The 15,862-nt window shown below is 36.7% G+C and overlaps 1 protein-coding gene across 2 annotated transcripts in view; it reads right to left on the bottom strand.

Annotated features, from left to right (window-relative positions):
- LOC105392791 (GAS2-like protein pickled eggs) overlaps nucleotides 1-15,862 on the bottom strand; it is a 120,542-nt gene that overhangs the window by 65,815 nt on the left and 38,865 nt on the right. Inside the window, exons 1-2 of one of the 2 annotated variants that reach the window (XM_011564471.3) lie at nucleotides 10,326-10,510; nucleotides 2,027-2,245 (exon numbers count right to left, since the gene is read on the bottom strand). In XM_011564471.3, the coding sequence (XP_011562773.3) occupies nucleotides 2,027-2,206 (180 nt within the window). In that variant the 5' untranslated portion in view covers nucleotides 2,207-2,245; nucleotides 10,326-10,510. Of the gene's footprint in view, nucleotides 1-2,026; nucleotides 2,246-10,325; nucleotides 10,511-15,862 lie in introns of those variants that run through there. The other variant, XM_048626499.1, reaches the window with a different exon arrangement.

Below are 15,862 nucleotides of genomic sequence, written 5' to 3'. Positions count from 1 at the left end.
GCAGTAGATTTTACAGGCTGACGATAATGATGCAAATTCATAAGTATTTAGTAAGTTGTGTGGGTTGCAGTCCCATGGCACTCCAGAGGTGCAGAGGGTCTCCACTAACGCCCGCCACTTCCGCCTATCTATGGTGTTATTTCGGTTATCGGTCCAGCTAAGTCCAGCGGCTAACAGCGCGCTTTCAACTATTAAACTTTCAAAAAAGACTGTTATAAATACATTTTTTTTGTGTGTGGAAACGTAGCACAGAAACTGAGGGATTGATTTGATATCTAATAATTTAATGGGTAGGCATGTCATGTATTTTGCTTGATTTATCTTTTGAGGCCAGGAAATTATTATCAATAAGTACATAAAATTTACTTACATTATTATGGTTTGCTTATCAACGGATAACTTATCGTCATTTCTGATAACAAGGACTATTTTATTTCAGACCAATAATATTCTTCGATCCCACGCATTCCTAAAGTAATAATATGGTTTGGTATTACTGTAACATACATATGGTTTATTTATATTAAAACAATATTTCAGTTGCTTTACGCTATCCATATAATACATCTCCCATACATAAAAGGTTGTCTGGTAGAGATTGCTATAAGCAATAAGGTCACATTTTTGTACTGCTGTTATTTTTAAGTTTTATATTGTACTAGCTGTTCCCGCGCGCTTCGCTTCGCCTTATAAAGTTTTCCCGTGGGAATTCCGGGATAAAAAGTAGCCTATGTTCTTTCTCACGGTCTAGACCATATGTATACCAAATTTCATTCAAATCCGTTCAGTAGTTTTGGCGTGAAAGAGTAACAGACAGACAGACAGACAGACAGACAGACAGACAGACAGACAGACACAGTTACTTTCGCATTTATAATATTAGTTAGGATTGTTTCTGGTTTTTTTTGGTGCAAATAAAGAGGATCGTATTGTAATACGAATTACAACTGCTAAGCTAATTATAAAATTACATATCACGGCTTTTATGCAACTTAACTTCGTCATAAACTCTTTTACACCTCATAACATAATTGTTATAGAGGTGCAGGTTACAGATGTACAACGGAGATAAATACATAATGTACATAGAACAATGTGCAAATGATATAACATCATCCTCAAACTGACCCACTGAACGGAGTGTTAAAACTTAGGGCCTATTGTTTCAATTCATGACGCTTCCAACAATGGAGTATGATTTAGAATAATTTAGATATCTCGCTATCGCTCTCTGTGTCGCTTTATTTTACTACTTCTAGCGGCATTTTGGTTAAGTTCCCACAAGAATTTGTTCCCACGAGTTCAGAATGTAGTCATATGAATATGATTGGTGGATATCAAACGCATCCATAGCAACATAATAAATCATACTTAGCACATCTCTGGTAAAACGGCACCCTATGACCCAGGCTCAAAATATGCTAGCTCAATATTTTTTTCTTTTAAGAGCCTCACGATCATTTAACTCCCTGACCAGAGAATACCCAGGTCTTGACTTATTTGTTAGTAACCCTAAAATGGCATACTTCTGTCTGACCGACAAATTCAGCTCGAAATTTGTTAAGTAGGTAGATATTTATATAGATATTTTGTGTAATAGGCACATTCACTTCATTTATTTGTAATCTCACTTATAGTTACGTAAAGTTATTATTTAAGGCTATTTTAATGTTTTTTACTTTTTTTTATTACTATTCACTGAAATAAGTAGAACTTATTAGGCATAATGGCAATATTTTGTTTCTTACATGTGGAAACTTGTAATTGGCTGTCTGTCTCATACTTTGCTATTTTTACTGATATCTCTAGCTGTAAGTTTTCCTTTAAATAAATAAATAAATATGCCGACCAAATAACAAAAATTTGTGACTGAGGTCACCTATGGCCAGCTGAAAACCACTGCTGTGGCCTTATTGTACAGCACATTCTGAGCTGGTGCCTTTTTGACGCTCTGTACAGCGACCTGTTTGTTTTGTATTGTATTAGGTATGTGTCAAATAAAATATTTATAATTTTCTAGACTTACCCTGCACAAAGCGACGCCGGTATCCAGTCGGTCGAGGAAGTTGTCAGCGCTGATCCTCAACTCGGGGTACAAGCCTGTCAGCCACTCCGCCAGGTCTTCCTTCATGGCGTACAGGTACTCCTCCGAAGACTTGAAGGGCCGGAAGGGCCGCGCCTCGAGGAGCGCGCCAACTGACGCCATCTTGGATTTTTGACGTTTGCGTTCAGTGCATTACTGGGTCTGTGGACAAATTGTATGGGTTTTGGTTAATGTTTTGAAGCGACTTTAGTCGAGCGGGCTTTAGTGATCGTAACTGATCACTGAGGTTAAGCAACAACTGGCACGGTCAGCCATTGGATGGGTGACCAATTTCAAACGGTTCTTTTCTGGACGCTTCCGTGCTTCGGACGGCACGTTAATCCGTGGGTCCCGGTTCCTGCTTCGGCAGCAGTCGTTAAGCCTAATCAGAGGCCTTCGGGCGGCTTGAAAACATCTAACAGTCGGGTTGCCCACTTCTGGTTCACGGTGTTGGGGTCCACCAACCCGCACTAGGCCACCGTGGTGGACTAGGCCTAAAACCCTTCCTTCATTGAAAGGAGACCCGTGCCCCAGCAGTGGGGACGTGATGGGTCGTGATGATTGGTTAATGTTAACATTGAAGAATCCGAAAAAGTGACTGTCTGGTTATGGTTAGACCTAATTAATTAGTCAGCATAAAATCATAGCTTCTATTTTGGTAACAGAAATATTGTAGCCTCATTCAATCTGTACTCAGATTGCAATGTTCAATTAATGGAGGACGAATTAATTTATTATGTCCCGTTCCTTTAGATTTATTGTCTGCAGTTAATATGAAATTTGAGTGGGGTTCAGTTGGTTGATTTCATTGAAGTCATGGGCACATCTATTAAATTTTCAAGTAAATATGTAGTTCTTTTTGATTTCTTTCTTTAAACCTACTACCTAGAGGTACTTATTTCATAATCATTCACTGCTAGACATAGGCCTCTGGCCACAACTCCCTCTCACTCATCTGCCCTCCTCATTCAGCCACTATGGACCACTACTGTGTCATCCTACGCTAAACTTGCCAGTTCATGGTCTCCATTCGAGAAGGCGTTTGCGTTTACGCCACTCTACTACTCACACCAGCAATGAAAAAGTTCCAGTGAATATATACCTAATAAGTAACTATTTCATTACTAAGGGCTTATTATTTAAGGGCTTTTCTAAATTTAAGTAAAGAATTTTAGCTAATGCGCTGGCGCACATCATTATCGTTAGTTATTGAAGCGTGGTGCGAGCGCCATGACACGGGTTCAACGGCCGCGGGGACAATATGGCCGACCTATTTCGAACGATGGTTTGCAAAAGTGCACTGAAATTGCATTTTTTTACACTGAGATTGGTACCTATTGGTAGTCAATTGGAAAACCTATGCTATTTTGCAGACTGCGTGTCGAAAGATAAGGTCGGCTATGGTATTTAGGTAACGTACATAGCTAATCGATTATTAAGATTAGTAAGTACTTATTAAGTACCAATGGAAATTAACACTTACTTATTAAGCTTTAGTACCTATATTTCAATTAGCTTTCAATAAGCTTTCAGGAAACTCTCAATTTAAAAAAAACTGAATAAAACTCTTTCCCGTAATTATTGCAGGTACTTATACATAGGTACTAACCCGTATATGTAATCATACTAGATACCTAATGTACGTTAACTGATAAGTAGTTAGTTAACTCTTTGTTATCTTAACAAGGGGCGGGGAAAATAAACAATCTGATTCATATGAGTTTGCTGTATGTGTGTCTGTATTATTATGAGTAATAATTAATGTTTTGATTACTTATGAGATACCCCACGTGCTATTTTTTATTTTCATGAGGGAAGTACCACAAAATATATATTTTTAAAATGTTATAATTAGTTAAATTCAATGCCTACATTACATTAGTACAGTAAGGTGCAGATAAACCTGACCCCCCTCAGAAGCATTGTTACTATGGGAGGAGGGTCAGGTTTATCTGCACCTTACTGTACAAGGTGTAAGTGTTTATATTTTATATTATATATCAATACCTACTTACTAACAAGAGAAGAGGTTACTTATTTTACTTCTGATTAAAACACCTTTCAAATCAAGAAATCGGACTAAATTGCAGTGCTTCAACACATAAAAAATAATTTAAAAAAATACTAAAATGAGAAACACCGAAAGATTGTATTTATTTTAGTTGAAGTACTTACCTATTTCGTTAAAAAGTTAAAAATACGGATGGCTATCGTATGACGAATCTTACTCAACACGGTATGTAGCTATGTATGTGGCCAAGGCGAGGTGTTACCGAGAAAAACGCTGATTAATAGAGCAATTCCAATAATGCAGAATGAAAGTGCAAGGAAAACTGCGGGAAACCGGCGCGTGGGGCTACCATGAGTTTACCTAAGGGTGAGGCCACAAGAGCGTAATATTTTTTTTAAACAACTCACAAAATAACGCTCGTGTGGCCTGACCCTAATACAATCACGAGCCATGATACAGTTCCACTTACAAAATGCCGACACTACTTAAATGACTAAATTTCTTTGAAACGTCATTTGACTTAGATTTTTGTATTAAGTACAAAATAGTTACGTTTTTAGTTGGTAATATTCTGACCCCTTAGCTTGAATTTTAATCATGACCGTGAAGTAAAATTACTCGATGAATTTTCTAGGAAAATTTAAGTTCTGTTACCGACCGCCAGGGGCGCTGTTCATATTTTCATACAAAATTACTCGATTAATTCTACTTCACGTTCACGATGAAAATTCATGCTAAGCGGTCTGATGCGCTGTTAAATGTAGTACAATATTGCAGAGGGCGTCATTTAGCTAGCCCTTTTTTGTACAGGAGTAATTTGATGCTTTTATTACTGAAACTTTTTCACTGCTCGCTAGTTTATTTCGCGAAAGTACAGGCGCGGGACAAAGTAAAGTCGGAGTAGCCCCACCGCGTGAGAAAATAGATAATTACGTGTTAGGTTTATCGACAAGTTGCTCATTCAGTTTTATAGGTGACGAGCAGCGGTGTTTAACTGCTAAATGAGAAATTTAATTATCTGTTGTAGGCTTTAGTGTCAATTTCTCCATAGTCGGTTAGAGCATAACCAGGTATTAGTGGTTGACTTTTGACACATATGTCAAGAATTTTATATGGAGATGACGTATAATTAATGAAATGAACCAATCCCTGGTCGGTTAGATAACCGACTATGGAGAAATTGGCACTTAAGACCTTCAAACATAAACCGTGTTTCTAGAATAATATGACAAACTCAAATGGTGATTTTATGTGCATTCATAGCGCGGTGGGTGAGAGGTCAAAAAGTGGTTTTAGTTTGAATATTTTGGAGAATTTCCATACTCGTATAAATAAATATTAATACAGGTACATAATGTAATAACTTATTATACATATATAATACAATATGTAAGGCACGATTCGAATACTTATCCAATTCAAAATAAATAATCAAAGAATAATCTGCATTGCTTTAATAATAATAATCACATTAACCCACATATTATACATACATATTATGTATAAATAAATTCATAGGTATTTACATAACTACATAAAATTACATTAATTCAAATACACTAAATTACAATCTAATTCTTTTGTTGTAGGTATCCGGTGCCCTAAAAATCAAAACATAAGAAGTGGTAGGTCAAAACGCAAATTTATGTCAACTTAATTGATAATGGCTAAATACGTAGTATACAGGGTGTTGCAAAAAGGGTATACTAAGCCGGAACCATGTGCAGCATGGTATATCACAATTTCAAAATGGAAACTGAAATCAGAATTTCAAAATTCGCGAAAAAAAAATATTTTTCCATAGAAACATTGTTGGTCACGTGACTTTACTATGGAGAATGATTTATTTTTTCGCGAATTTTAAAATTCTGATTTCAGTTTCGGGCTTTGATATAACATGCTGCACATGTAGGTTTCGGCTTAGTATACCCTTTTTCTTACACCCTGTATGCAGTACACGGTACGGTTAGCAGCGACAAGACAATGGCTGCGGATCCACGATGGTGTAACCGCACGCCTCGCTGACTTCCGCTGTCACGAGCGTAGCGACAGCAGAGAAACGTGTTGGTCAACACGCACGATTTTTGGTCAAACGTGGACAAAAGTTTTGATTAATCGAAGCAGTACTTCTAGGTACTTACATGTTATTCCAAAATCAAAAAAGTATACTGTTGTGGTTTACTTTTACTAAGAATAAATATATTATTTTATGATAAGTACAAAAAAACTGTAAATAATGTTGTAGCCCGAAAATATTTTTTACCGTGTAAAAAAATATATATTTGTTCTTACTTGAAATTTCCAAATGCCGCAAAGGACTATATTAGTAGGTACCTAGTTCAAGTAAAGTCCGTGCTTTTTCTGAGTGGAATATGAATGTATTCAAAATTTTAACTTTTGCCTAAATCTAGTAGAATACATTAACACATGATGTATCCCTGTACACATTATATCTGAAAGTTAATATTCTATCGTCATCAAACCGACATTAGTATGTAGTTCCCGTCGTTATGACGTCACCTGCAGTGACGCAACCTAGTGCAAGTGTGTATTATGTGTAATCCTTTCAAGAAACCATATTATTCGCAAATCCAATTGATAAACTAAAAATAGTTTTGCGTTGCTGTCGCTACCTCTTACTAGGCTAATCTGTTTACTCGTCGCGCGTCGCATGCCGTGTTTTATTTATATCCAACTTTTTTCTGTCGACCCTACCTCCTTAAACTTTAGCCTATTTTCATAGGAGCTTTGCTTGACTGTGACAGAAGCTTAGAAGCTTTGGTGACAAAATATTGCGTTTAAAAAGTTTTGTGTTAATATAGGTCTTCCATTTTCCATACAATAATCCGATTTTTGAAATCATACCTTGTACTTATTCTTCTTCTTTCGTGTCCGTGAACATGCGAATTAAATTTGTCCAGACCAAAAAGAAGCAACTTTGATAGTATTCTAATTGGTCTGGAGTAAGTCTTCCCGAGTGCAAGTGAAAGGGCACAGGGGACAGGAGAGTAAATGCTACATAATCTACTAACTTAAGATTAAATAAAGATTTGTGTTTTCGCAAAAATATTTAAAATCTCACTGCAAAATTTACTTTGTTTATTGCGTCATTAACATTGAACGGTAAATTAGTTCCGTTCGTTATTTAAAATCAAATCTCCAACCCAGTAGCGAAACAAGCGAAACAAATCGAAGCAGCAGGTAAAATAATAATACCTACTTGTCTTAAAATACTTAGTGATGGTACATAATGTCGATATTACTCTCGCGAGCAATGAAAAAGTTCCAGTGACAATAGCACCAAAGTACCTACTACTTAACGGGAAAGACTATGCAATATTGAAATACGTTTAACAGCGCATCGTGATTAAATTTTAAATTAAATATTTTAAAAAATTTGGGTCATTTGGTGTCGGCTTGGTGATGTATGGTGGGTATTGATTATTGATAATGTTTCAGTTACACATTGGTGACACTTTTGGGATCAAATAAATCAGTAAGTTCCTCAGATAATGCAACCTCACCGTAATGGAAATAATAATATACACCTGTAAATACCATGCGGTGCCGGGCATACCATGTTAAACTTAAAAGAAAGAAGAGCCGAATCCAAAAAAAAAGGTTTTTGCGGTTCTAAATTTAACTTTTTAGCTTTCAAAATATAAAGTCCATCGTACAGGTATATCGACTGAGCCCTATTATTATACCGTTATGTTGTCAACAACCAAGCGGCCTTGCCAATCGGAAGTGAAAAAAAAACATCGGCCTCGCGACCGGGCGGTGACATTTCTGATAAATTATCGATTGCCGAGATAAATCCACTTGCTTCCAAGATTTTGATCGAATCTTATTTATCGACTTATTTTGCATATTGATTGTGCATTGTTGTTGGAGGTGGGTGAATAATTCGGTCTTAATTTTATCGAGAAAGAGTGATTAAATTTAATATTATATGTGGATGAACTTCGGTATGCGCCTAAGATGCAAGTGTTCATATATTAGCAGAAGAACTAAAATCTAACTATGAGTTTTATTAGTTATCGCATGCTCATACGCAAGAAGGTAATAATAATCGGCAAAATAATTTTAATTATTCATACGCCATTTTGACATTCAAAAGCTTGAAGTTTTCATAAATTTAGCTCAATTACTATCTACTTATAATATATATTTTAAATAATCTATTATGCTTCCCAATAATGACAAATATTTTGACGTCACACGACTAACCTGCGGACAATCAACTGATTGTTCACTAATTATGGTATCTGCTAAATGGTTACGAATAAAGTACGTTATTTGCATAGGAATCTTTTAGACGTCACAAGAAAATGGCTTCAGTTTTGCCATAGTGTTTCCAGAATATCTTATATATCACGTTATTTACGTTCAAAATGACAATTTTACAGCAAGCTTCAATTTATATTCGTTATAAGATGCGTATTTATGTTAAAAGTTTGGTTTGTTGATCGTCTTATGTTTTATTTTAGGTATTTTCAATTCCTAATAAGTACCTAAATATCTATGAACATAAAACTTATTCGAACTATCGACGCACTGAACTATTATCGAAATTGCGTTGTTTGTTTGTTATAGACAAAGGATAACAGCTTTTATGGAATGCCACATACTTAAGGATTTAGATTATTTAATGTTTGTAATTTTATATGTATAGGTAGGTACAATACGATAAATAAGGGCATGAGATAAAATTTGAGTATTTTTAGCGCGTTGTTGATTTTAAGTAGATAGTGATGTTAATGGATTATTCTGTTAATTGATAAAAATGGCTTGTTTAATTTTATTGAAATCCTACGAACAACATCATATTTATAGATTTTATAAAGTTGATAGTTTCGGACAGAATCAACCAGTATAAATTACTACTATGCTTTGTTATTTCAGGATTACACTATAGTACCTAGAATATGTAGTGAGGTTTAAGGTTAGCTCAGGGCTTAAAATACTTTCTGCAGGAGTTTAGAACTGTGTCCAAATTTGGACCATGGGTATATGGACGATATAGCACAGATGACGAGAGACCTATGTGTGGAACTCTGCAGTGGAAGATTATATTTTTTACGATTAGAATGATGAGAATACTTAAGCAGGCACGAGTATACCTAGTGTGTTAGTAAAAAGGCGGATGTCCTTGTTTATAATGCAGTTGCATTTGACAGAAATGTGTATATAACATTAACTATCAATTTATGTAGATATAATTGTATGTTGCGTCATACATATTTTACGGCTATAATAATAATCGATTATTACCATTTAATGATAATATAATATAAAACCTAACCTTCATGCTACCAATGCAAATATGGTGATGTCATGAAATTTTATAGCAAATAAAAATATTTTAAACTATACATAATGTTTGACTAGCTATACCTACTCGTTGCAAGTGTTTCATGACTGCAAAGGTTCACGAACTGGTGAGTCACGTAATATTCACTTGGGACATTTGTTTATTTCCTGTATTAATATCACGGTCGGTATGGTAACAATAACAATAGATTCATTATTGCGAAGTGTTACTGACTCAGACGCCACCTACACGCGTTTTTCTACAGAATAACCTATCTTCACCTTTAATTATGCATAGCTTTATAATTCTTTGATTTAAATTAAATAAAAAATATTGACACGACCCATTGGACCTACAAAAACAAAATTAATAACACACTTAATAAGCACCTAATTACTTATAATTACACTAGTAGTACCTTCATGTAACATGCTACGAAATTAAAAATATAATCGATAGAATTTTCAAGACTATGTCAATAATGTCCCATCCCTATAATTGCGGAAAACTGATGCCTCGCGTCGCATTCGACTAAAAAGGATTACGGGCACGAGATTAGATTGAATTTATCATATTTTACGTCAAATACGGATGTCACGTCAAAGGATATACAGGAGGGCCATTATTTAACGTTAGTCACAATTTTATGGTCATGATTGCATTAACATTATGCTTTATGGCTACTTGTGACATTGACCTTTTAAAGATGACAGATAGATAAGTGGCAACTTCGTGTCCAATGTAATAATATAATGAAACGTAATTCGTACATTATTAGCAATTTTAGTTATTAAAACCTACAAAACTGAGTTTAGACAACTGCACACATAGATAAAAGCTTTTTTTTTCATTTCTACCCATTGCACAGAAAATAGCAAAAAAAAATACTTTAAAAAAAAACGTATTAAAACACCCACCTTCATGAAAAAAAACACTCACAGAACACTGGCACAAAACACAAAAATCCCAACTTTAAAAGGCACAGCACTAATCGTTTTCGTATTTCGAATTCTGGCACTACGAATTTGTTAACCGGTCGGGTGTCGCGGCGCGCGCGGTTCGTTCGGCGGTCGGGAGCTGACTGAGTGACACGCGCGCCGCGCGGGACGCACTCATGGAACATGCAAGTGTGTGCGCAGGCGCAACAAAAATGGTCCGGATCCCTGACAGGATGCAATTTCGAGATTTATCTCAGTTGATGCGGGATTTTGTTTAGTTTTTTTCGGACTATGTGTTTGGGTCGGTTCGTTTGGTCTGTTGAGTTGGGTCAGTCTTTTGTGGTACTTTCTGGGAATGGTGTTAGAATGAAATTTCTATAAGTAATCCTAGAAGGTTAATCATTATCACGTTGGCTCACTGGATAACTTTGGAGGACAGCGGGTGGTAGCTCAATCAAAGTGGATGAAAAAGACATCATGCTTTGAAATAAACTTACACTCAAATATCGGCACCTAGGTAAATAATAGTAAATATTTTTGTAGCTTTATTTTAATTTTACCGATCATATTGTGTAACGCCGAAATAAAAAAACAAAAAAAATATCGATATATTAGATACCTACCGTAGAACAACGCGAAATCGGGTGATACACACACTCTCAAGAATCTCTCAAGCAATCATCAAATTACTGGAACTTTTTCATTGCTCGTGAGTGTAATAGAGGTAATAATAATAATGTAGCGTAACTGAGATGACAGAACACAAGAAACCCGAGAGATTCGAACAAAACATGGGTAATTTCTAATTTCTCACATAAACCATAAATTTCTGTAGACAATGGTGGAAGTTTACGTGATTTTACCATCATGCTGGGAATATACTAGTGTTTTGCTGCCAGTCGCTTCCATCTTAAATAACGAATATATTGGGTTCCGCTCATCTGGCATAATCATTATTGACCAAAACTCATTTCGCATAACTCGTATGGTCTAAACTTTTTTGGCCGAACCATCACTTTGCCAAGACTTATGTGGCATAAGGCTCGTTTCGTCTAAAACTCTTTAGGCACAATCTTTAAACACCTAAGTTTCGTTTGCTCAAATTTATGTTCGTCTATACCTATGTATAATCTTGTTTCTCCTAATGTTATTTTAATAAATAATATATTAAGTATGTAGTAAATGTACAAATTGTGGTATTTTTCTCCTACATCCCGAAAATCACGATATTGTATGATCAAAAAATCGAAAGTTAACGACCAATATCATTATTACAAACCCCATGAGATCGAAACCTAAAAATAGGTGCGACGACGAGCAAAGCGAGGAGGAGCGTGTTAGGTGCACATGTTCATCAAAACCAAAGCGGAGCGCAGCGAAGCGGAGCGGAGCGGAGCGGAGCGTTTTCCAAACAGCGGAAACAATACAAGGCACCAGTTTGCGCTATGTAGGGAGACGCTCCGTCAAAGTTAAAGCCAAACGAATATTATTACTTTGTATAAACCTATGCCATAGCATTATTAGGCTATTCAAGATTTGGCTATACCATTATTAGGCTAAACAATGTTATGCGAAATAACTTTTTACTAAACGAGATTTATGCCATACGATTTTCGGCGTAACGAGACTTTGACCAAACGTTACTATGCAATACGAGATTAGGCAAAAAAATCTTATGCCAAAAAAGGTAGAACCGAATATATTATTAAGGGATTACAATTATTATACAGGGTTTTGCAAAAAAGGGTATACTAAGCGAATTTTGAAATTCTGATTTCAGTTTCGGGCTTAGATATACCATGCTGCACATGTAGGTTTCGGCTTAGTATACCCTTTTTGCAACACCTTGTATACACTTACGAGCAATGAAAAAGTTCCAATGTGAAAATCCCCAAATTACTCCTAAACGGAAAAGCATTGATCTCATACTTCAATCTGGAAAAGGCTAGGTTGATGACGACGGCGGCGTCTGCAATACCAACCAAAAACGTAAATACCTATTGTGTTCAGATTTTAATTGAATACCTAACTTTAACTGATAAAAAAAATATAGGCCATTTGGTGTCGACATTTTGCAAGTGGAACTTTTTCATTGCTTGTGAGTGTTATACGGAACTAGAAATGCAAACAAACTGACAAACTTACAACACACAACCTTAGCGAATTCCGAAATGAGAGTAAACTCCGATCATTGCGCACTAGCGACTAGTATACAGGGTGAAAATTTATAAGAGATTCACCGAATATTCCGTATTCCATACTGTAACGGGACGCCCTCCGGCTAGGTAGGGTGACGACTTGCGAAAGGTGGCTGGTTATGATTGGATGCGGAAACAGTGGCGTGCTTTGGGAGAGGCCTACGTCCAGCAGTGAACTGCTATAGGCTGATACTGTAACGTTATTCAACACTAGCATAGACTAATACACTAATGTCTATGACACTAGCTTCATCATCACGACCCAAAATCGTCCTCACTGCTGGGGCACGGGTCTCCTTCCAATAAAGGAAGGGTTTTAGGCACCTCGGCCATGTCCTGGTCTCAAAAAATGAAACTACACTCATGACTGATGACCTCCCATGTATCATTTATAAAATTGCACCCTGTAAATTGAACACAATGATGAGAAACTGAACGATTGTCTTCACTAGAACTTGGGGGGTTACTCTATACCGACGAAAAACGAACGAACGAGAGCTGTCGTGCAATCGGCACGTTTAATACAACGAGATAGAGTTGTAGCTCGCTCAGCAGAGCTCCGAAACTTTATTTTTCTTTATATAGAGTGACCCCCTGCGCCTGCGCATTTCGAGAGCCGCGGGAAATCGATTGGAAAACAGAGAAAATTATAACTGTTAACACTCACTTTACTTATTTATTACGTACGACACGACTTCACTTTTTAACCGACTTCGAAGCAATGAGGAGGTTCTTAATTCGTCTGTATACTGTAAGTTTATTAAGCTCAACTATATTGTGAAGGTTGTGCCATGCCGCGTAAGTATATCATGCTTAAAGAATAGAATAGTATGTCGGGTACATACTATTCTTAGGTAGGTATTTTTGGACGCATCGCATTCAGTATTATTTGTAAGTATAGAAATGCCAAGTGCGTCCACTTCATCGGCATTGCCGACGCCGTTTGGGCCGATACGTACGATACCAATAGGTGGGTGACTGGACTTTTATCCAAAATCATACATCAGCTTTTTACTGACTTTATTATTTACTAGCTGTTACCGCGAGCTTCGTTTCGCCTTAAAAAGTTTTCCCGTAGGAATTCCGCGATACTAAGTACCCTATGTTCTTTCTCTAGACCTTGAGAACCCTGAGACTATCTGTATACCAAATTTCATTCAAATCCGTTCAGTAGTTTCGGCGTTAAAGAGTAACAGACAGACAGACACAGTTACTTTCGCATTTATAATATTAGTTAGATTAGATTAGAATTAGGATTCAGTCGATTCCTACGCCAACTATATAATTTAATGTCCGCAATTATTTCGTCATAATGCAGCGATGAGTCGACTGGCGCTAGTGGACCTGGTGAGTCACTGGGCGGGCGGGCGGCTGGTATTCCCGGAGGGCGGGCGGAAATACCGCTTTGTAGATCAAGCTGTTCATGCGACTTTCATCATTTGTATGAAATTAGTACACATGAGAAGATAAGGAATGGCTCATTCATGTATTTTTATTATACTTTTTTTTATTATTGTTAAGGAAACATACTGTGCAGATGGATGCATTAAAGTTAATACATAAATAGTTCTTTTTCCAATAAAGTTTCCATTAATATTTGAAGACATTTAGGTTGAAAAATCCACATAACACACACAAAAACATGGGAGTACTCATGTCTCAGTACATGGTAATCTGGTAGGTTAACTGAATCTACCGATGACTGGTAGATACTTTCATGATTACGAATTTTACACAAGAAAACCATGATATTTAATATTTATTAAAAGAGAGCTTCTGCTTAGCCCTCCCAAAGTTGAAGCGAGCAATAAAAGTCGGATGACTATTACAAATATTATATTTTTTCAGCATTTCAGGTACAAAAATTAAAGTTTTTAAATTTTTTTTGAAGGCCAATCCAACATAATATCTCGGGTGGCGCCACATCTCCAATAGACAAATTCTACTGCACTCAAGATTATCTCACACACCGTATAACTCAGGAGTGAGTGATGAAAGCCGGCAGGTCGTCCTCTATGTCAGTAGCTGGAATCCTACAGTTTATTTAACTGTTATGTAATTCCGCTGAGGAGTTCTATTTGGGTGTCGCGACCCAGTTTGGAGCAGCACCTAGTCGGTAAAATACATACAGGGTGTTGCAGAAATGGTGTAGGTATGTACAAAGTAAGCCAAAAGGGGGTGATTCAGCTCGTCATCCTGAACAACATTTCGGATTTTCTAAGAAAAAAGTTATTTTGTGAAACGCAAAATAAATAACTAGTGATTCGTTTTCAGTACTTAATAATAAAGTCCCACGCAATCAAGTATATAATTTATGTATATGTATCTATCTATAACTATAGTTCTTATTTGTTTACTTTTTATGTGCTCAATTGATTAAAATTTTTTATGTCAAGTCAGTCCGTGACTTCACCCAGGGTTCTAGCTGAAAACCAGCGCTATGGTTTATCATAGCACCAAGCTGAGCTAGAACCCGTTTCTGCACCGGGAAGCAACACCCTTGCTCATTTTTCTTTATTTAAACCTCTTTATTATTTGTTTTATTATTTATTTTTGTGTTGTGTCCGTGTGTGTGTGAAATAAATGTATTTTCTTTCTTTCTTTCTTTTTCAATCCGGACAGTCAGCGATTGACGCTAATCTGACTAAGTGTCGCCGCACACGGGCCACCGGCCACAGAAGCTTTTGTATGGGAACGATTTGAAGCGTGTGGCCGCCACCGGCGGCGGCGTCAACCGTGTGCGGCGAGTCCATATAAAATGTACGAAAATTACAGGAAATATGCCAGTGGCGGCGTTTTGTGGTTGTGGCCGGTGGCCCGTGTGCGGGAGCCCTAACTGACTAACTGACTATTGCTTTGACGATGACAAAATAATTATAGGTAGTATCCCAGCTGCAGTGTTTCTCACCGAGATTTAGCACATCGGAGAGGGATTTTTATGAATAATCAACACCTGTTTATGGTACACACCACTTGACGATGTATCATCATCATTATCATCAGGTAGTAGAATGTTCAAGTGAATAATGCACCTCTGCAAGGGAGTGCAATATCACTAGGCGAGAGTGATGACATTATTATGTTAGGTATTCTACACTCACTGGCAATGAAAAAGTTCCACTCTCAAAATGCCAACATCAAACGAACCCAATTTTTTACAACATGTAATTAAAAAAATATTACTGTTTTTACTTGGTAATATCGTGATGCTCTGTTAAATGTACCGTCTAAGCCAATGTTGCAGTTTGGTGTTTTTCTCAGTGGAACCTTTTCATTGCCCGTGAGCGTAGTAGCACGTTATCATGTAAATAGCAAAGT

The sequence above is a fragment of the Plutella xylostella genome, chromosome 16 (genome assembly GCF_932276165.1).
Source record: "Plutella xylostella chromosome 16, ilPluXylo3.1, whole genome shotgun sequence".
In the NCBI taxonomy this organism is placed as follows: domain Eukaryota; kingdom Metazoa; phylum Arthropoda; class Insecta; order Lepidoptera; family Plutellidae; genus Plutella; species Plutella xylostella.
This window is presented reverse-complemented; position numbering and strand designations above follow the sequence as displayed.